This window comes from Oculina patagonica, chromosome 7 (assembly GCF_052425735.1).
Source record: "Oculina patagonica isolate OP01 chromosome 7, crgOcupat, whole genome shotgun sequence".
NCBI classification, from domain to species: Eukaryota; Metazoa; Cnidaria; class Anthozoa; order Scleractinia; family Oculinidae; genus Oculina; species Oculina patagonica.
The window spans coordinates 16,274,876-16,297,827 of NC_135764.1; the positions used below are offsets into that span (position 1 = coordinate 16,274,876).

A 22,952-nucleotide genomic window follows, 5' to 3' on the forward strand; every position below is an offset into this window, starting at 1 on the left:
AAGAAAGGCTTGGATAATTGCCATACGACGTGATGAAGGCCCTTTGTTCAAGGTAAAAATCGTGCATAAACAACATACAAATTAAATAGGTTGTTTACAATCGATCGCTGTTCTTGACTTTGCTTGACTTAGACCCAAACATATGCTCAATAAACGTTGATTTTTGCAGCAATTAATAGTGAATTATGTAATTATGATTAGTTTCCTTTGTGGAGTTTTTCAATCAATTTAACATTGGATGGATCAGCGATTGTTTACAGATACAAAAAGACTCCACGTTTGACACGTTGGTCTGCTCAGAGCATTTTAAAACAGATGAAATTCAAACCACGTTGGCTGGAAGGAAGCGGTTAAGGGATCAAGCAGTGCCGTCAGTTTTTGCATGGACCAAAACAACACAGCAGCGGCCAGAGAATGTGTTCCAACGACGTAAAAAACTTCGGTTTGAGATGAATGCATCCAGTGATGAAGAAGCCTGTAAGTTGGACAGCCGTTCGGTAAACTCAGAACCAACCGCTGAAGAACAGTTGAAGAATCGTATAGCACAACTGGAGGAACAAATTGCAGAACTCGAGGAACAAGTTGCCGTTTTGTCGTTGGTAAAGTTTGGATTGAAACGATTTTCAAAAGATCCGGAACAGATAAAGTTCTACACAGGATTCGGTTCTTATGAACTTTTAAAATCAGAATTCAATTGGCTTCAGCCTTATGCTAAGAACATGGCAACATGGTCCCAAGTGCAGCGCAGTGGTCAATCGCCAGTGGATTACAAAAGAAAAGCAGGCGTTGAAACCAGCACCAAGTGTACCCTACCATTGTTTGATCAGTTCTTTTTATTTTTAGTCAGAATTAAGCAAGGTTCTCCTATTGAGGACTTGGCTGTAAGGTTTAAAGTCAGTCCCAGTACTGTTAGTAGAGTATTTTTGACATGGGCTAAGTTTCTTTATTTCATGCTTGGTCAGGTACCCATCTGGCCCTCAAAAGGTGCGGGCAAACCTACCGGATTGTTTTAGAGCAACATACCCACATACTTGTGTGATCTTGGACTGTACAGAGATAAAGGTTCAGACCCCAAGTTCTAAGGTTTTAAATTCTGAGTTTTATTCTTCTTATAAGTCCCACACCACATATAAAGGCCTTGTCGGGATAACCCCAAATGGAGCAGTCTCTTTTGTGAATTCTTTGTTTCAAGGAAGCATATCAGACAAAGAAATAACTCGTCAAAGTGGAATTCTGGACTTGCTGGAAGAAGGAACTGAAGTTATGGCAGACAAGGGGTTTTTGATCGATTACCTTCTCAACAAAGTAAATGTAAAACTTGCAATTCCTCCATTCTTAGGCAAAAGTAAAAGTTGTTCTAAAGTTCATCAGAGGTCTCTAACACCCAAGAAATTGCAAGAGTTCGAATACACGTTGAGAGAGCTATAAGACGAGACAAAGAATATCATATTTTTGACAGAGTCCAACCTCTAGTCTTAGGAGGATCTGTAAATCAGGTGTAGAGTGTTTGTTGTTTTTTGACCAATTTCAAAGGACCTTTATTTTAGCTTATAATGAACTTACTAGAAATTATATTGTGTTGAAGAGTATGGACACTTTTTCTTACTTTTACCTCACAGCTTTTTCCCATTCACATATTATTTAACTGACATGACCAAACTGCTGTACATAGTAACATGTACAATGTAGCCAACAATGAGAAAGAACACCAAGAGTTTGTTGTAGTTGTCAATGTAACGTTATTACCCCACTTTATACAGTGCTGCAAGTAAATACTGAGAAGTGACATTCAGCTAACATAGCCAAAGACTTTACAAATTAGGGACGGTTCAATTTTTATGAGATAGGGGGTGCTGGTGGGATTTGAGGGGGGGGGGGGGGTCATCCAAAAAATTGGCTTCAAAGGGGGTGCCAACCAAAAAAAAATTGTAAACAATGTAAACATTGCCATCAAAATGTAGTACATTCTTATGCGAAATAGCCCTGTAGTGTGGGTGGTTGTAAATCAAATAACTATTCAAAGTGGCTATGAGCCACTTAACTCGGAAAATTTATTATGAAACAAGAATCGAAAACAACAAACTGACAAATAGAGATTTGCTAAAACAAGTGATGTTAAACTTTCCACAATTCAGATCACTTCACTTAGTTTCATTGTCATCTAGCTGCTCAACGAGAGCAGGCCGAAAGGATATTAAAGTGATAGAGTTCCCATCGGTTGCAAATTGTTTTCTTTCTTCTCATTTTTCCTTTTTGTTGTTTGGAAGGTTGGCAAAATAATAATATCATCAGAAAAAAAAGTTTTGGTTTATTTCAAGAAAACTGACATTAATACAATGGCTGGTAGTTAAGCATGCATGTACCGTATTTATTCGGCTATAAGCCGAGACCCTAGACTTTTAGTTTTTGGAACCAGTTAGAGTCTGACAAAAAATAAACCCAAATCACTCGGCTATAAGCCGAGACCCAATTTTTCCTTGAAACTATAAAACAATCCACGTACAGCGAATCAACATATTCGTTAAATCACAACTATGTAATTGAAAAACAACAAATCACTGATAAAGAATGAATTAATTAATAGAACCGTACACACGCGTGACAAAACATTCACCTGAGTTCAGAATCCCATCTCAAACAAACACGCATTCTTCTGAAGAATTAAGCAGTTATCGATCATCATGCCAAAAGCTACTGGTTTTCAAACAACTAAACCTTCAAATTGAAAGTTGTTGCCGAGGTAGAGACAGTTCAGAACAACTGCAAAATCACCAGAGAATACGGGATGATTGCTGATGATTCAGTGAATCTTGTCCGTCGTAATTCGCCAAGTTGCTAGCGAAAAGATCAAGCGGGTGAACTTTAAATGTCATCAAAACGAAACATGTGCTGTTACCAGTATTTGTCGATTATCCTCAATCCAATCAACCTCTTCTGAAGTGCTTTCTTTTAGCAGAGAAGTCGTGGTATTTTAAGTTTTAGCTTTTGAACAAAAATATTACATGCAACCGATTTCTGTCAGATCGTGTTACAATGTTTACCAAGCGCGTGGGAAAGACCGCTTCTGATTGGCCAGTTTCTGGTGTCGCGACAACAAGTCAAATAGATCGATTCTTTCTTGACCCTTCTTCTCTTGAAAAGTCACGTTAGCAGTGATTTTGCAAATTTAAAACTAAACTTAGAGAAAGGAACAGAAGGAAAGGAACATAAATAGTCTTAGGCAGAAACAAGAACTGCAAGCAGTTTATAATCGTGCGGGTAATGTTTGACCACCTGACCTCTTTCAGTGCTTTGGCTTAAAGGCACGGCGCCGCACAGTAAAATCTTTCGAAAAGCAGTCACTTGAGAAACACACAAGTCGTGTTTGCGTTAGTCACGGAGTGAAGGTGACATGAATTTCCTTTACCACATCATCTTTTGCTTTTTAAAACCACATGCCTAGCCGGAAAAATGCCTGCTTACGCATGCAAATATTTATTTTGTTCCGAATGTTCAATAAAATAAACCCAAACCAGTTCATTTAAAAGAAAGCCAAATCACGTCAAAATGAAGAGTAGACTAAGGCCATCACATTATGTTTCTCCGTTGAGCGTCTTTCGACAAGCTTTTGGTAATTCCCCTGGCGTGATGACGTGTATCCCGTGCTTTGACACATTCTTGCTGAGCTTGCAACTTACGTTTCGATTCTCAAAATACCGTAAACTCGATCAAAACAAAAATTGGGATATCCAGAAAATAAGTCGTCGTTTTGCAATATTTAACACGTTCTGGGTAAACTATACGACTTGTACTCGCTCCGAGCCAAACGCTTGAGTAACGCAACAATAAATATTTCACACAAACAGAGCGCAGAGTATTCAAACAGAAAATAGGTGAATGATTATTTATAGCTACAAGCGAGAGATCGCGTGACATGGGTCTGACGTAGTGGTAGTTTTAAATAGCTTGGACATGTCCAAGCGGTCTTTGTTTTCGCTATGTGATTATATTCAAACCTTTCTTCTTGTAAAATATGGAATGGAACAAAATTATACATTTCAGAGAGCAGAGTGTTCATGTTAAACGCGAGTGATCGGCTAATTGCTATTAAATATTAAATCTTGCGTGACTGTTGCAGAAGAGCCGGCTGGGCCGCGTGGGTCTGGATCGATTTACCGACAAAACAAAAAAATCTGACACAGATTATGAATCGGGCCCAGGCCCCGCCCGATTAATAATTTTTGTAGTAGAGATTTCGAGGAAATTGTTTAAGACATGCGGGATTTTGAATGCCCTCGTCAGTTCAAAAGACGATCATGTATGCCGACAAAACAATAATATTCCAGAGCGAGCCGATGGAGGACGAGTTCCAGCCTAAATAGCGACGAAAAGACGAATAAAAACTTAAAAAACTCATTAATAATTCATAAAGAAAATACAAAAGAAATTAATGTTTAATGAGTGTCTTTATATCTGATAAAGACACGGCTCAACTTTACGTCCAATTTTCTAGGCCAAAATAACCCCAAATCTAAATATTAGTGCAAGAATGAGTTGATCTACATCAGAAGATTTTTAAGCCGTTCAATAAATTCGCAGTTCGTGTTTGATCAAGTCTAAAACACTCGGCTGCGCCTCGTGTTTTAAACTTGATAAAACACTGCTGCTCATTTATTAAACATTACTTAATTCCTAACGTTGCGTCATTTAACCAAATGGATTTTTTAAAGGGGCCGCTAAGATAAAAGGTAATCACCAAGAATAAATACAAACGCTTGTTAATTTTCGTTTGTTGATGACCGCTCGGATTATAGATGAATACTTCATTCAAATTGAACTCTTTTCTAGTACCATCTAATTTTTTTCGGAAATACTCGGGGATAAATCGAACCCCAAATTTTGTTGAATTTTAACCAGTTCTCAGTAAGATTTGGTGAAAATATATAGTCTTTGCGTACTTCATATATGCGCATGCGTTCAGCAGGAAATTCCGTGTGCTTGGGTCTACGCCTGAAAGAATGCATACCACAAGGAGAACATTGGGTTTTCAGAAACAAATATATATCCTTTGTGTACATCATATAAAGTAACACAGATAAAACTCGCATTTTAGCCAACCCCCTACCCGCTTTACAAGATTGATTAATTCAATTTGATATTAATTAGTTAATTAATTCAATTAAAATGTCTAACAGGAAACGAGCGAAGGAGTGAGGGAGTGAAGGAGTGAAATTGGCCCTCTCACCAAAACTCGGAATTTTCCGAGTTAAAAACTCTGAGGTGAGATTGCCATATAAATACGTAAGAGCATTTTGTAACACAGCACATACTATGTAAAGTTCTACAATGTTACTTAGCCCAATCTTCAGGTTTTTCTTATAATAAATAAATTTAAAGTAATTTACTATATCACAACTCCAAGAGCCACTCCACACAACTCCTGACTGCTCTACACTCTGAATCTGCCATTTCTTCGAGGTCAAATCTTTCGTCCTCTTCATACGGTAATTCTAAGTTCTTTGAAAAGCTGCAGTCATATAGGAGCACGAATTCTTCATCAGAAACGATGTCGGCCAAATAAGTTCCTGCTAAAAGCTCTCGAGTCTTTTTAAACGATGATTCTGACTGAATCTGTTAGTTGTTATGTGTTTCGGCCACCGCTTGCACAACGCAAATCTTAAGGTTCCTTTTTCCTGCGCAAAGGTGGCGGTCCCGACCCAAGCCCTCTGGGACGTGACCGCATTCTTTAAGGCCGCCGAGTCCAGTATCTTAAGGCCCCTATTATATATGAGCTATATAAGTAAAAATTAATTGAGTTGTCGAAATCATCTTTCATGAGTGCTACAATTTTTTCAATTCTTTTGTAAATAACCACTTCTATGGGGGGTGTCCTCACTAGGGATATATGCTCCCAAAAAATATCACTCAACAAAATTCTGAAGAAAAGACATTTTTTCCATAGCTAAACAACCTGAGGAGAAAGGGAGTATCAGAGAGTTAAAAGATACTGGGACAAGAAATTTCTGTAAGAAGAAAACCTTGGAGCAGCACGAGGAGAGGAGGAAACTACCACCCCCAAACCAGTTAGTAACAAGGACTCAACAAGAAATTACATTTTCAACAACCTAAGACTAAAACATTTCTTAAGACTGTTCGCGAATCGAAAGACACCTACCCAAAGTATAAGTCAAAACCCATTTATTTCTTTTATCAACACAGGAAACAACACCACGCATAGACGTTTTGGCACTGTGTCAAAAGTGGGCAAGCCAGGGATTATCAAGTCCTCACTTGGACACAAAATCGAGATGGCTCCCTCCAGCAGGGGATGAAAAGTACCCAGCTGATTTTCAGTGCACCTTCAAGGGATGTGACAGTCGATTCAGTGAAGCTGAAGTTGGTGACAAACATGTCACAGAAACCAACTTCCCAAAGAAAAGAAGTGGGGATCGCACGGACAACTGGATTTGCAGAGGTATTTAGGTTTTGACAAGACGTTCACATCTTTAAATAGCTTACGGTCTCACGTAAACAGCATTCACCTTCCAAAGAGAATGAAGTGCGATCACTGTGACTATGCAACAAACAAGAGTGGCCATTTAACACGCCGCAATGAAAGGAAACATGGGGGTAAAAACAGGCCAGTTAATAAATAGAGACATGAGCAGTGAACAGAAGACTGTGTTGAGAATCAAAAATCAAGCTTAAAGCACTCAACCACGACCTGCCAGTCAAAGGAGACCGCACAGTGCAAATTGAAAACCAGACCAGAGAAACCAAAGCAACTATTTTGGTGGTAAAAGGAAAGATTGACTTGTCTTCATCTTGGAAAACCAAGGTTAGAGAAAAAAGAATCCCTTTCCAAGGAAATGGCAGGGTAACAAGAGATACAACTTCACCTGCTTATGGATCGAGTTTGCAATGAATATGACGTGTAAATTAAAATCTAGCAATAAATTGTGCAAACTATTTAACAAGAAATAAAAATAAGTTATGGCTTTGTCCCTTCAACTTGCTTGTGCCACATTACTATTGTTAATTTTTTATTATGAATTTCAAACCAGAATCAACTTCGCATATTTAGTAGTTTTTTCCACTGTAATAGAACATTAGCGTATATGCAGTGGAGTTATGCTAAACATCTCCAATAACTCTTAAGAAGAAAAAGAAAGGCCCAATAAATCTCTCAGGTTTTGGTCTTGAATTTTCCAACATCATGGGGAAATCAAATTCCTCCAGACAAGACAAATAAAAGAGCTTTGCTGACCAGGGGCATGTTAAGGAGGTGATTAATGCAAGAACGATATGTTCTCTCTGTGCCAAGAAGATCTGCGAGTCAATCACAACGTGTATTGTGTACAACTACACTCCCCCCTCCATTAATTAGGCGAGTTATTTAATGGCAATTTATCTATAAATCGAGACAAACAGTGAAAACAGCATAACATTAAAAGGTTGTGTACATTTATTTTTTATAAACTGTACAGACATCGTGGAATAATGTGTTAGTGTATTGAACTGTTTTTTTTTTCCAAGAGACGAATAAATGTCCACACAAATTACCAAAAGAAATTTGGCCTTCAAGAGTTTAAGTCTGTTTTGTCCTGTGCTTCTGAGAAAGAAGGTAGTCGCATCAACAGTACTTGCAGTCTCCACAAATAATACGAAACAACTGGGTAGGCTTGTGAGATGTGCAGAAGGGAACCACTAAGTTGATGATATATAGAGGGAACTGTGGAGAGAAAAAAGGTTCACTTATAACTGCAAAAGAACCACTTAGCTGCTTATGCCTAATTTTGATGAAAGTGCAAACTGATAAACTAACAATTACTTTCAATGAAAGCGGCATTAATTAATAAGGGACCAGGACAAACAACAACAGGCAATCAATACCAACAATACTTAATATCCTTCATACTTCCAAACAGTTTATCCACATTTATGTTTGAAACATTAGTTATCAGTATAATTATATAGCTGTAGTCAATCCAGTATTGTAAAGATGATGGGGTCAACTGCTTAGCGTAAAGAGGCCTTTTTCGCTATCGTAAGCATACAAATCACAAAATATTTACTGACAAGTGTATGAAAGCATGTGATTTTCCTAAGCGTATATTGAGCAAAGTATGCAGAGTTATCCGCCGGTCATACCGGTACCAGGACTACTCTTGAGTACACCCGCTGGCCGGGGACTCCCGTGCTCGGCCGAATGAGTCGGCCATGTTTGTGTTACGAAACACTGCGGACAATTTAAAGGACTAAACGAGCTATTTCTCGCCTTATGGACTTCTTGTAAGTGCTTTTCGCTTCGTTAGATTAATCTACTTGTATTGTATTGTCATTTTTCCGTTCTTGTTCGATTGTAGAATGATTCCTTCATCGTTGACATTAAAGTGAATTTTGTACATCGAGAAGGCTATTTCATCATGAAGGAATCATGGTAATCATCGCTTGTACCGTCCCCGCGTGTGACTTCAAGACCGATGACGTCTCAGAGGCCATCGCCATCGCTCTCTTGGCAAACCACAGCCTAGTCCATCAACGCACATTGCCCATCCTCGCTGGATCTTCGCAACCGCCTGTCCCACGTGGCCCGAAACTCGACCGGCCGAAAGTAAATATTGGCGTCTCAACCGAGGAATGGAACGTGTTCACCCGCCGCTGGGAAGTATTCTGTACAGGATCAGGCATTGATGAAGCATCTGCGCCCTCCCAGTTATTCCAGTGCACAGAAAATAAGCTCGGCGACAGTCTACTCAAAGGCAACCCGAATGCTGCCTCCAGTACTTTAACAGACCTGCTAAATGCCATGCGTTCTCTCGCCATAATCCCGGTTGCAACCGGTGTCCTACGCACCAAGCTGCTGCAACTACGTCAGGAGCGTGACGAGCCATTTCGCGCATTTACAGCGAGGGTACGTGGGAAGGCAGAAACCTGTGCTTTTGCTACAAAATGTGAGTGCGGAAAAAACGTCGACTACACTGACCACGTAATACGAGATGTCCTTCTTAGTGGCATATTTGACCCAGACATTCGCCGGGAAATTCTTGGAACCAAGGATGTTCTGAAGACCCCAGTTAATGAAGTCATAGCCCTTGTGGAAAACAAGGAGATGGCACGTAATGCCCTTCCGTCATCAACCCTGTCCGCCGTCTCTTCATTCAAACGCCAGCAGGATCCACCAAAAGAGCCTCCTTCAGCGACCCCGTCTCGTGTGGATCAGACCAGACAGGCGACCTGCCCAGACTGCAAGAGCCTCTTTAAGATCTTCACGGAGGGGACTCGGGGCTGGAACACCAAACCACATACAGTATGCATCAATTGCTACAGGGTTCGCCGCCGCAGGAAACGTCCACCTCATACACCCCAAGCTCCCCCACCTACCAGCCAGGCCTTCGAGTCAGATCCAATTTCCCAGATTGCTGCGTGTCAATCCAGCAGAACCCGCCGGCGACGTCGCCACAATCGTGCTCCTGCAACACATGGCACCGTCGGCAGACATCCGCCCCTGCAACTCGCTCATCAGGTCTTCACTAAGGGTGAGTGGAAACGAGCGCGGCTTAGAGAACACCCCAGAGTTCCTATCACCATCTCTATTGACATCTCAGCCCAGTCCAGATATGGCGACCCCACCCGCACCTCAAACACTCATGCGGAAGTCTCTTTTCCGTTCTTGTTCGATTGTAGAATGATTCCTTCATCGTTGACATTAAAGGGAATTTTGTACATCGAGAAGGCTATTTCTTCAAAGTAGACTGATAAATCTTGGATATGGATACAAAAAGGTAAAGATTTTTTAAGAATAACAAGGTTATTGTGAGATAGAAATGACATAAATGTATCTGTGTTTTTTTTGTGCCTGTGTTTACACTGCCTGCGGTTGTGTTTCTCAATCCCACTCCCCTCTCTCTTTCTTTGCAGAATCTTGCAAACATGATGGCATGATACTGTGTACGAAAACTCAGATACCAACAACTGTTTTCATTTCAAAATTTTATTCAAGGAAGACATGCAAAGCTTGAATGTTTTTAAACGCCATGAAGAAGCATTTCTCAGAATGAAATAAAAGGCTTAAGAGCTCCGAATAAGTTCTTATGAAATCAAGTTGTTTCGTCTTGCTAGAAGAGGAACAGCAGGAACAGAAAATTATGCAACCTACACTCACGATCAGACCACTCTTTTGGAAAGTTCGGGAAGTTTACTGAATGGCAGATATCCATATTTGACCATTTGAGTTTTTCAAAGCTTGGACTGTTTGAATCCTCCATGTTATTATTTCTGTGATACGAGGTTAATTGTTCAATGCTCTTTTATTGAAGTTCTTGTTGTTGAAAAGATTATGACCCTTGGACCTGCTGGTAAGGCTATTGTTGAAATAGAAATAATCAAAAGAAATGAATGCAATGAAACCCCTAAAAAACCTGCCAAGGTGTAGAGAAAGAGGAAAGCAGAAGCAGAAAAAGAAAAAGCTGTCAAGACCAAGATTCCCTTTGTCACAATTGTCTGAGGATTTTTTTTTTTTGGAGGCGACTGATGCTGTGGCGCCTTCAACCTTGACAACTTGAAATGGCCTTCATGCTTGTCAAGACTGGAAATAGTAAGCCAAATTGGACTCTGTCTTTGAAAATATTATCGTCCAATTATTTCAAAATTTAACAGCATGTCGCCTTATATAGCATCAATAAACTGGGCACTCAGAGTCAGGTGCAGTGGAGAGGATTTTGAGCAAATGTTATCCTTGCATAAATGTTTGCCATTTTTTCCATTTCCAGGATAAACTCGAATATTGGAATGGTATTAAAGGCAAAAGTGTTTTACTCTAAAAATGTTGATGACACAATATGTCAAACAACTTTTTTTCTGTCCACTATTAGGCAGAAAAGTTATAACTTTTAGTTTGCATTTTTTTGTTGGCATTGGTAACAGAAAATTGATAATAATGAGTCATTCAACTTTGCTGCCATTTCCATGGCAACAGAAATTCTAGTTTATGGCCTATTTTGAAATCAAAAAGCCCCAAGAATTGTCCAAAGAAAGTAAGTCAACTGAAGAGTAGTTAATACTGCTTCATCAATCTCATAGTGAAGTTGTGAAAACGGGGTTACAAAAAACAGAGCCATTGTCAAGATGTTGACGACACATCTTGTAAGTTGATACTAGAGATAAGTTATGTGTCCCACACAGATAATACATTTACAGAATATATTCAATGAAAAGACAAAATATACAGTATATCTGTATAGAAAACGATAATAGTTTGACATTGTTCATTTCATTTAAAAGGAACTGTTTTTTTAAGGTTTCCTGGGATGCCCGTTTTATGATAAAACCCATAAAAACAACTGTTTGAGTCCTAATTTTGACATAAAAGGTTCCACAACTGACTACACTAAACACACATCGAGACAGGCAGCCCCCTCAACTATGGCATCAAACATCAACTTTGGGGATCCAAACTGTGGACATTCAACAACTACTGTCATCGCCATTTTCTAACTCCGGCAACCTCGCGGCGCACATGGATGAAAAAACAAAAAAACATCCTCAAGGGTAAGTAGGTTGATTTTCTATCGCTATTACCAAAAACTCCACCACCTCATCCAAGTTAACGAACTCCTCACCCCAACTGTTAATGGCGAATCGCCACCCATTTCCTTGCCGCACCAGAGGAGATCTTAGAAAGTTCGCATCGATTCTTTGGATCGGTGGCTGTCGACTTTTTCTGTTTTCTCCACCCTGATTCTATCTGTATTTCCACATCGGCTGCAGAAATGTTGGCATAACTCAACATCATCCAGTCCCTGCACAAAAACTTTTTATGTCTCTCCTAGCTCGCATATGACACTGACTTTAAAAGAAGGGCTGCCCAAGACCTGGACCTGGAGCAAAATCCATCCCCAGTTCTACCTGTACCTCTACCCTACCAGTGACCCCTGCAGGAACTTCAACCAGGGAATTGCCTGAGTGAGGACACCTTGCCCCTACCCCCACCATTGCTCATTTGACAAGTGCAACGAAGCCCATCCTGCAACCTCACACACCAGCAACCGTCCTGTCACGTCTTCCATGTCAAGTGATCACAAGCGTCCATGATTTCCTCTCTAAAATTAAACCACACACCCCAATTGACGTTGCTCTCCTTGAATCTTACCTTAAGGCATTAACTGTTTTGCCCACACATTTGAACTAGTTCATAGTCAAAAAGTGTACACTGGGAGAAACTGTGGTCAACCTTCTTATGGGCTTTTACTACTTCTAGCACAACTGCTGAAAACCGCAAAATTGCTTTAAGGCCCAGGAAAGTTGTCAATATCCAAAATGGAAACATCTTGGCAGTTGTTGACCTCCCCATGTGCCTCCCTTCATACAGTGCAGAGTGTGAGAGTGGTTTTAGCCTCATGAAAAACACCAAAACTGACACTCAAATCAGTCTTAAGGAGAGTTCACTTTGTGATTTTATAGTAGTTCAGCTTGAGTCAGCACCCATTGAAAAGTTTGACCCTACTCAGGCCATACACTGTTGGAACAAGCAGTCCAGTTGATTCAGAGGAGACTGAGGTAGAAGAAGAATGTTACCAAGAAGAAGGAGCAGCAGTAGGAGGGAAAGAGATTGGGAATGATGACTTCAGTAGCGATGACAGTGCGCTATAGTCAGTGATGATAATGAAGAAACTGTCATTAAGAGACTAATGCAATACTTATAGTTACTAAGTTGTTTAACTTAAGTTCATTGTTATGTTTATGGTTATCATTATCTTGAGTGTATTTTTACGTATCCAAAGACAAATACAGCTGTTCAGTTCTAATTAGAAAGTTGTATACTTAATAGAGGGAATGGCTTAGCACCATGTAAGATAATGATGTTAACCCTAACTTCAAAACATCACGTACAGGAAGATAAGTAAAGACTATTCTGTAATTAAACCTTAACAAAGAATAAAGTAAATGGGTAGTTATACTCACTTTGTTTTAACATTTTAGCAACATTGCAAAACTTCGGGAACTTTGAAGATAGAGTGGTAGGGGTATTTGTCTAGTCAAATCCTATAACTAAGCAATAATCATAAAAACATTTTAAGGACAACTAAGTCCTCATTAGAGCAACCAAAGTCCGGGGCTAGGTTGTTTGTCATTTGCCATAAGGACAATCTGGATGTTTTTGTCATTCCGAGCACTGCAGACTGACCTTGATGAGACATGTAACTGTTAGAGCAAGTACGTGTTACAATATGGACACGATAGGTCATTTATTGGCATTTTCATGATTAATGTGACACTTGATTACTATACAGTTTGCATGACCTTTCTTCAAAGTCTCGTGTAGTTTACAAAACATGTGACAACAACCATTTTATTTTGTCAAAATAAATATAAAATAATTATAGCATAAAAGATTAACTAAAATAGGCAAAAAACTACCCAGAATAGAAATAAACTAAAGCTGAGTAGTTACAAAAAAGAATTAGATTGCTTTGACTAGGTTGTACATGACTAAAAAAAGAAGACCAAAGTAAAATAAGACAAGTAATAAGTAATTGAGGACAATGTAACTAAGTATGTATAAATAGTAATTTAGATAAAAATAGAAAAAAAGGAACAGGGAAAACAAAAAGAAAGAAAGAAAAGAAAACAGTACCAGTTAATGTTTGAACCAACATTTGTTTATAATGGGTTTATTACGGGCAAAAAGAAAATTAAAACACAAAGCCAGCATTAACCATAAGTACTAAAGATGGAAGGACCAGAAAAGTGTAAATTAATTAGCCATAATTAGTTCTAACACGATTGATATAGTAAGTCGATTTTGATGCCAGCCTAGTATTATAATTGTGTTTAGATGATATACTTAAGAAATTTTATCTCAAAGAGCTTTGACGACATGAAAAAGAAAATTGCTGCCGTGGAAAAGACAAATGTCAAGTTAGCAAAGGAAAATATGTTTCTCAGGCAAGAGAGCTCCCATGTGTCAAATGATCTCAACCAAATGAAAACGGCACTTGACAAGCAAGAACAGTACATAAGGCGAGATTGCCTGGAAATAAAAGGAGTTCCCACTTCATTAGTATAGTGTTTGTTACTTAAGCCTTACCCTCCCCACCCCCCATGTATATATTACCCAGCATGACACTGGAGATGTGATGATTAAATGTACACGAGTGTAATGGCGTCGTTCTCTTTTACTGTTGGTTAAATCCGGATCATCCACGGTTAAATCCGCACATCTACTACATTTTGGCGACGAGGACGGTCGTTGGTAAAGTTCCTCTGCGATGGCAAGTGTATATTTGAGCGATACACAAGGTTTAAAGCCATTTGACTGTACCGAAACTGCTGGTATTTCTGCACGCTGGGAAAGATGGCTGCGAGCTTTTGAATTGTATGCTGCGGGAAAAGGAGTCAAGAATGTCGATCAGAAGAAGGCTTTATTGCTGCATACTGCTGGTTTAAGTGTTCAAGATATTTATTTCACGTTGAACGAAGAAGGAGGAACAGATAGTTATCAGAAAGTAAAGGCGACCTTGAATAAATATTTCAAACCGCAAGCGAATGTTCCGTATGAAAGGCTTTGTTTTCGTGAGACGAGTCAACTGGCCAACAAAACCATCGAACAGTTTGTGACCAGATTGAGACAGAAAGCCCAAACCTGTGAATTTGGAGACGGCGCTGCTGTGGATGAACAAATTCGTGATCAAGTGATTAGCAAGTGTTTGTCACACGAACTCCGTCGAAAATTACTTCAGAAAGGTCGAGCCTTGACACTGCCACAATTAAGAGAAATTGCCCGGTCTATGGAAGAATCTGAGAAACAGGCACGTTCAATCGAAGGAGCAAGTGGCGAGGTCAGTAGTGAGGTGAATAGTGTGAGTGGAAGGCCTGATTACAAAGGAGATGCGAGCACAAGGAATGTCAAATGTTTTTGTTGTGGAAATGTGGGACATAAAGCTAATGATTACCGATGCCCAGCGAGAGGGAAACAGTGCAGATGGTGTAAAGGAACTGGACATTTTGAAGCTGTGTGTAAAACTAAGAAGAAGCAAAACACTGGTCGTGGAAATGGAGGAGCTAGAGGACCGCGAAGACCAGATGCCAGAAGAAAGGATGGTCCGCCGCACCATGTAAGGCAAGTAGAAGCTGAAGTTAAGCAGAGTGATGACTGTGAATATGCCTTTGGCATTTCAGACGATTGTAATGTTTCAAGTGATGGCAAAATTTCTGTGAAAATAGGAGGTTTGCCAGTAACAATGATTATTGATTCGGGTGCTAGTTGCAATGTCATAGGTCGTAATGTGTGGGAGTACCTGAAAGCAAATAAGGTTGAATGTGTGTCGAGCAGGGTGTCCAAGAAGTTATTTGCATATGGTAGTAATCAGCCATTACAAGTTGAAGGCACATTTACTGCAGAAGTGTCTGTTGGAGAGAGAGTGTTGAGTGGGGTCGAATTTGTTGTTATTGAAAATGAGGGACACGCCCTCCTTGGGTGAGGAACTGCCATTGCCTTAGACGTTTTGAAGCTGGGTCCTCAAGTTAACTTACTAAAGGTATCTACAGATGGAGCAGAAGGGGTACCAAGCATTTTTGAACAATTTCCCGGATGTTGTGAAGGTATTGGCAAATTGAAGGATTTTCAGCTAAAAGTCCCAATTGATTCAGAGGTACAACCCATTGCACAACCAATTAGACGAGTTCCATACCACCTTCGCGATAAGCTGAGTGACAAACTGGATGAACTTGTTAAGCTAGACATAATTGAGAAAGTGAGTGGTCCAAGTTTGTGGGTATCACCAGTGGTAGTCGTACCCAAGCCCTCAGGTGACATCCGTTTGTGTGTCGATATGCGTCAAGCCAACATGGCAGTAAAGCGGGAACGTTACCCAATACCCACCATCGATGAAGTTTTACAAGATTTGAATCAGAGCAAGTTTTTCAGCAAATTGGATCTCAACTCTGCCTACCATCAGATAGAACTGTCACCTGAATCAAGGGATATTACTACATTTTGCACACACAAGGGACTGTACCGATACAAGCGACTCATGTTCGGTATAAGTTGTGCACCTGAGATGTACCAGAAGGTTCTCCAGCAAGTTCTGCAAGATTGTGATGGCGCCCATAACATCCTTGATGATGTGATCGTGCATGCAGCCACTGAGGAGGAGCATGACAGAAGATTTGAGAATGTGGTCCGAGTATTGAGCAGCAAGGGGTTGACATTGAACCGCGACAAGTGTCAATTTAAGATGTCGCATTTGGAATTCATGGGCCATGTGTTGTCAGCACGTGGAATTGGTCCAGCGGATGTTAAAGTAAAGGCAGTTGTTGACGCCCGGGAACCAACGAGTGCTGCGGAAGTGAGGAGCTTCCTGGGACTGGTCAATTTCACTGCACGTTTTATTCCTGACCTGGCAACGGTATCTGCACCTCTCCGCCAGCTAACAAAGAATGGTGAACCTTTCGTGTGGGGGCTGGAGCAACAGAAGTCTTTTGAAGAGTTGAAGAAGCGACTGTCCAGTGCAGAGACACTTGGATACTTTGATAAGAATGCCCCAACTAAGGTAATCGCTGACGCAAGCCCTGTAGGATAAGGAGCTGTACTAGTCCAACAGCAAGGAGAAGAGCAACGAGTTATTAGCTATGCAAGCCGAAGCTTGTCCGATACAGAACGTCGGTATTCTCAAACGGAGAAAGAGGCTTTGGCAATAGCGTGGTCCTGCGAAAGATTTCATGCCTATTTGTATGGTGCTGAATTTGAACTAATGACTGACCACAAACCTCTGGAATGTATTTTCTCCCCTAAATCCAAGACCTGTGCTAGGATCGAGCGATGGCTTCTCAGAATGCAACCTTACAGATTTACCGTGAAATACGTCCCAGGTCCCCAGAATATTGCAGATTCTTTGTCACGCCTCCTGCATCCAGTGCCGCCAAGAGATGAAGAACAAACAGAGGAGTATGTGAAGTGGGTAGCTCAAGAATCAACGCCTGTTGCCTTGACAACTCGTGAAATTTAGAGAGCATCAGAACATGATCCAGAGCTGAAAAGTGTACGAGAATGTCTCTTGAATGGAAAGTGGCATGCCATAAGTGCAATTGGAAAGCTAGTTCTTCGTGGAACTCGAATTGTGGTACCAAAGCAACTTCGTAGTCAAGTACTAAAGTTGGCACATGAAGGTCATCCTAGAATTGTATCAATGAAGCAACGTTTGCGAACCAAAGTGTGGTGGCCAGGCATCGACAAAGAAGCGGAGAAAGCTTGTAAGACCTGTCATGGCTGTCAGTTAGTATCACAACCATCTAAACCTGAGCCGATGTCACGTACAGAGTTGCCTTCTGCACCGTGGCAACACCTAGCGGCTGACTTGTTGGGTCCACTGCCTTCCGGTGATTATGTCTTTGTCGTGGTGGATTACTACAGCCGATTCTTTGAGATGGAATTTACCAAATCGACTACCTCTGAGAAGATTGTACCAATGCTGTCCAAGATTTTTGTCACTCACGGTCTTCCTTTGTCCCTAAGGACTGACAATGGACCGCAGTTTGTAAGTGACTATTTCGAGAAGTACTTGGAGGAGAACGGAATTGAACACAGGAAAACCACACCCTTATGGCCACAGGCCAACGGTGAAATCGAAAGACAAAACCGCAGTATCCTGAAGCGCCTGCGAATTGCTCAAGCAGAGGGTCGCAACTGGAAATCAGAGATGGACAACTTCTTAGTGATGTATCGTAGTACACCACATTCTACAACTGGGGTTAGCCCAGCAGAATTGTTGTTTGGAAGACGCATGAGAACCAAACTACCCCAACTCCAAGAGTTCAGTATTGAAGATGAAGTCAGAGATCATGACAGTGAGCGGAAAGAGAAAGGGAAGGTGTATGCAGACAGCAGAAGAAATGCATGTGAAAGCGAGATACAAGAAGGCGATAAGGTGTTACTGAGACAGGAGAAAGAAAACAAACTGTCAACACCATTCAAACAGTCTCCCTTTACAGTTGTTCAGAAGAATGGCAATAGTGTTCTTGTCGAGGCTGATGGTGTACAGTACCGTCGGAATGTGACCCATGTGAAAAAGTATCTCGAGCGTGATAATGATGTATTACCAGCCACCAGTAAGTCATCAGATGTTTCGGAGGCTCAGAGAGCAACACAAACTTCACCAAGCCAAGAGTTTAGTGAACCTGTTCCTTCTGGAACAACAAGCGAAGGCAAACCAGTGGAATACAAACATGTCATGGAACAAAGTGATGCTACTACCCTACGCCCGTCGAGAGTCAAGAGAGTACCCTCTAAATTTCAAGATTATGTTCTAGGCTGCGTTCAGTTGGTCCCAGGGTAGAATTTTTAGATCCAGATGTGAACTGGAACTTTGAACTGAACTGGAACTATTAGTTGTTGTGTTACATTTGTACTTATGCCAGTTTTAAAATGTTGAGCCTTTGCTAGTTCAGGAAAAGACATTCAGAGACATTTGCATGCCTATAAAGTTGGTTAGGTTTTATTCTGTTTTTGTTGCCTTCCAACACAACGAGTCATTCGAAGAAGGGAGGAATGTAGTGTTTGTTATTTAAGCCTTACCCTCCCCACCCCCCATGTATATATTACCCAGCATGACACTGGAGATGTGATGATTAAATGTACACGAGTGTAATGGCGTCGTTCTCTTTTACTGTTGGTTAAATCCGGATCATCCACGGTTAAATCCGCACATCTACTACAGTTAGTGAAGACACAAATGAAATTGTTTAAAATGTTGGCTCAATCGTTGACGTTTGTTGAGGGTTCTCAACATCTCAGTTTATATTCAAGTGTATGGCATTGGGAAAAGTGAACAAGAAACCGTTGCTGTTCACAACGTCTTAGTGCAACAATGCCCTATAAACGAAGACAAGCTGAAGCTTGAACGAAAAAGTGTGCAATTCATGGGACTCACTCATCAGTAATGGTGTGAAGATAGATCCTGAGAAAATGAAAGCCCTTTAATGAATTCCAAAGCCAGTTGATGTTGAACCCATACAGTGTTTGTATGATCACTTAGTTTTTAGTTCGTTTGTATTTTCAGTGTGTGGTATGTACAGTTTGCACATAGTTGGGGTCAGTTATGGACGTTTGGGCTTTTTTGTCCGCTTATCAAGTGGGATATTTTATTGGTTTCCATGCATCTTCATTTAATCGGAATTGAAGTGACCATTTTTTTATCATTCCTGCTCGACCAATTCTTGAGGGAATTCCTCAGGCAAAACACACAACACGCGTTAGTTGAACTGTTGAAGAGATGAAGAGAAGAATAAACGATTTTTTCCTCTCGACAGCCAAGAGAAAACAAAGGGCATGAAGAGTGGTGAGCAGTCAAAGGACCATAAAAAAAAAACAATGTCTCGCGGCTGCCCTTTGCTAATGAGGTCACTATTTACAAGGTTAACCTTATATTTCCCTTATCCAACGATCAAAATACGACTTTTAAAGCTTTTGGACTTTGAAATAGAAAGAAATGAAAGGAAAAAACAAAGGAAAAAATAACACAGGCGATCTCGAAAGTGATTAAGCTATCTTTCGAATTTGGAGTTCTTCGACGCTCAAGATACAAACAAAACGGGCATTACGGAATTATGGATTTTTCAAGTCTTAGAAAAATGCCACGGTATGATAAATGTTAAATTTAAATGCTGATTTGCTTTATAATAATTGTTTAACTCATCGTCTTGTCCCAACTGAAACTACATTTGCAGTTTGGCATGCAAAGCAGCGCTTTCACTCACTGTAGCATGTAGTGAACTAAAATTTCTCAGGAAGTTTTACGCATGAAAGGATTTAATACATAAATGTAGATTTTATCAGCGGCAGACTGCTTGCGTGATGCTGGTTTATAAAGTCCTTGATAATGTCAATTTTGAACAAAGACAACAGTGATCAGAAGAAAGAATATTGGTTGTCTTTTGAGGAAAATCTAACGCAAACAACCACAAATGAAACAAGCCTGTCTGAGGCAACAAACTGCTATCTAATACCTGCAAATAGTAATGAGGGTGAAAAGCCAAGTTGTTCCTCTTCAAATACTGCTTTTAAAAAGAGTCCTCAAACAATTAACTGATAAAACACCTTCTAAAGTTTCTTGCGATAAAGAAAAAGAGACAATAATTATGTTAAAAAACTCTTTCCCCGACCAAGGTGTGCATCAGCAAAACCTGTGTGGTATTAAACACACATGTGAACTTGTGTATTGTGTCAAATCCCCAACTGAGAAGGTTTCAAAATTCCAGCATTCTATGCTTAGTTGACCAGAAGCGTATGATCCTGAAAACAAGGATATGGTGGCTTTTTTTAAAAAAAAAAAAAAAAAAAACGAGGGTATGTTTTGCTTTCTTTGTGAAAAGACTCACAATGCCAAAAACAAAACGAAATACTTTAACAAAATCCCAGTAGGAGTACATGCTGATTCTCCTCAGCACAAACTAGCCATACAATTAGTTAGAGAAGCTGCAGAGAGTATCAGAGTTTCAGAAGTAATTAGATGGGCGCAAGGAAAATAACAAGGGAAAAGAGTGATGATGAGGCAGTGGATGTTTCCAACAAAGAAAACCTGTCTCTTGTCCTCCACTATGCCGACTCTTCAAATAATATCTGACAGGAGTTTGTTGCTTTCCCCCTTTGTGGAGAAAATACAACCGGTAACGCAATCAAGGGGTTGACAACTTATTCAGTTCATGACCTTGGTTTGACCATGGATAATTGTAGAGGTCAATCTTATGATGGTGCTGGGACCATGGCTGGCAGGTACGGTGGTTGATCCTTAATATATTTCCAAATATGTTATGTATTAGATTGCATTATAGGGCATCCAAGTTTCAAAAATTTTCTGGGGGAGAAGGCCCCCCCCCCCCCCCCTTCAACAGAAAAATTTATTTTGGTAGAACCTAGTCACACAAATTGCTGGATCTGTTTCATGTCACACGTCACGCGGGTTACATTTACCGTTAACAACTTTTGGGTCATTGCTGAATAACCATGTGCTCAACTCGGATCAGCCATCTTGATGAACATTAAATAATTCATATATGTTCATAAAATGTGTGACGACTTCTTGAATCTTATTACATGGTGTCAGAAGTGAAGAACCCAAAGATAGATAGATAGATAGATAGATAGATAGACAGCTTTATTTAAAAAGGGTAGCACGTAACAGAAATCCTGAAAAACCTCTGCCCCTCTGTTTTTAAAGCTTAAACAATTCAGCCCGGCCTCTCGTGACTGATTGCATCCAGACTCGTTCTATCAGAACGCTTCGAACTCGCCGTCTCTGCTCATTGATTGACTCATCAATGGACTATTTTCCGAATCTACTGATCTACTCTTCTCACTGCTCATCGATCGACTCATCGTTGTTTGGGACTCTTTTCCACTCTGCCATCATGGGTAAAGATCGACCTGTGTTTGACGCCAGCTCAGAGGATCGTTGTCGAGTTTCAAATTCTTCACTGCAAACTTCAGGGATTTTTGCATCATGGAAGACTACATCAACCCCACTAAAGATGTGGACAGCGACGACTACTGGATACTAACATACGACCTAAAGTTATGGCAGCTCTTCGATGAGCTTTCCTTCAGGCTGAATGGGATGTACTTACCACAACCATCGACTCCCAAATCGCCGATGAAGATAAACAACATCCAGCCAAATGGTTAGCTAAACTCTCTAGCCACTATCTTGGTGAGGAACCCATCATCACAATGTGCAAAAGTGTATCACGATGCACTTTCGCACACAATTTTCTGCGCATTTTAAAACAGGACCCCAGGATGAGTATTCAACAGTGGCATACTGTAGTGTGACTAGAGTACCTCAAATGCAACTTTCCTTCAGCAGTCGATGACAGGCTACAGTGAGACATTATTGTAATTGGGCTAAATGACACCTTCAAGCATTTTCGCAGCAACCTAATCTCACAAGAGAACCTGGCTTCTCTAACCTTTGAACAAGTCATCCAAATACTGCGCTCAAATGGAACATTTATGTCAAAGAACTGTGTAAACGTTTCCCCCAGAAACTCAACCTATTGAGATCATTGTATTTTTTGCCAATTCCTGCGAGAGTTGACTTTTATTTTAAAGTAATTTTACCGTCTGTCATGTACGGTATGATAGTCTGGGGGCCGTGTGGCTCAACACTTCTCAGCGACTTAGAAAAAATCCATGTGCATGCCGCCAAGTTAATTTTCGGCTTAGACTGGTTTACCCCATCAGAGGACGTACTTCGTCAAGCAAAGTGGATACCATTGGGGCAAATGTACATCCGTAGGGTACTTTGTTTTGTCTTCAAATGTGTATCTGGAGGTGCTCTGGTCCAATTACAACACTTGTGGATGGAGCGGAAGACCAATTACAATCTTAGAAGGAAAAATCGCTTGGCAGTACCAAGACCAAAGACTGACTTCCTTAAAAAGTCTATTACTTATGAAGGGGCCACATTATGGAATTCACTGAATAACGAGGCCCGCCTTAAAGAATACTTGGCAAGTTTCAAGGGTGCTTTGAAAATACTAGGCATTTAGAGGCTGTGTATCTTTTGTTTGTTTGTAATGCTTAGTTTTGTAGTCTTTTATTTGTACTATATTATAATTGTTAATTAAGAGTTTAGTTAGCTCCATATACTAATAGTAATTTGTAAACACGACCACATCAACTATGCTGCAACACAATAATCGTGTATAAATAAAACCTATTATTATCATTATTATTATTATTATTATTATTATTATTAATAATAATAATAATAATAATAATTGAGGCTGGCCTCAAAACTGAATCAGCCTTTACTAAACAACAGCTTGAGGAATCAGTCCACCAGCTTACACCCAGCGTATTAAACGAGGACACAACTGATGCAGCACACAAGGTCACAACCTATGCCATCAAGTCCAGAACTCCTCACCGTCTGTTCAAACAACATGGTCTCCCTGCTTCACAGTCTCATGTCTCG

The 22,952-nt window shown here is 40.3% G+C and overlaps 2 protein-coding genes and 1 long non-coding RNA gene across 3 annotated transcripts in view; 2 read left to right on the top strand and 1 right to left on the bottom strand.

Moving 5' to 3' along the window:
• Positions 1-7,256, top strand: part of LOC144659509 (uncharacterized) — a 152,684-nt gene extending 145,428 nt beyond the window's left edge. Inside the window, exons 2-4 of the long non-coding RNA XR_013571917.1 lie at positions 5,175-5,259; positions 5,942-6,062; positions 6,199-7,256. This is a non-coding gene — a long non-coding RNA (uncharacterized LOC144659509). The remainder of the gene's footprint in view (positions 1-5,174; positions 5,260-5,941; positions 6,063-6,198) is intronic.
• Positions 7,257-7,425: 169 nt separating this feature from the next.
• Positions 7,426-22,952, bottom strand: part of LOC144659493 (meiosis-specific protein MEI4-like) — a 221,261-nt gene continuing 205,734 nt past the window's right edge. Inside the window, exon 12 of the mRNA XM_078519947.1 lies at positions 7,426-7,711. Coding sequence (XP_078376073.1) covers positions 7,560-7,711 — 152 coding nt within the window. The 3' untranslated portion in view covers positions 7,426-7,559. The remainder of the gene's footprint in view (positions 7,712-22,952) is intronic.
• LOC144660939 (uncharacterized) lies at positions 8,216-9,733 on the top strand. The gene is made up of 2 exons (XM_078521658.1): positions 8,216-8,271; positions 8,346-9,733. Exon 2 carries the CDS (start codon positions 8,417-8,419, stop codon positions 9,731-9,733), a length of 1,317 nt encoding a protein of 438 aa, XP_078377784.1. The 5' UTR covers positions 8,216-8,271; positions 8,346-8,416.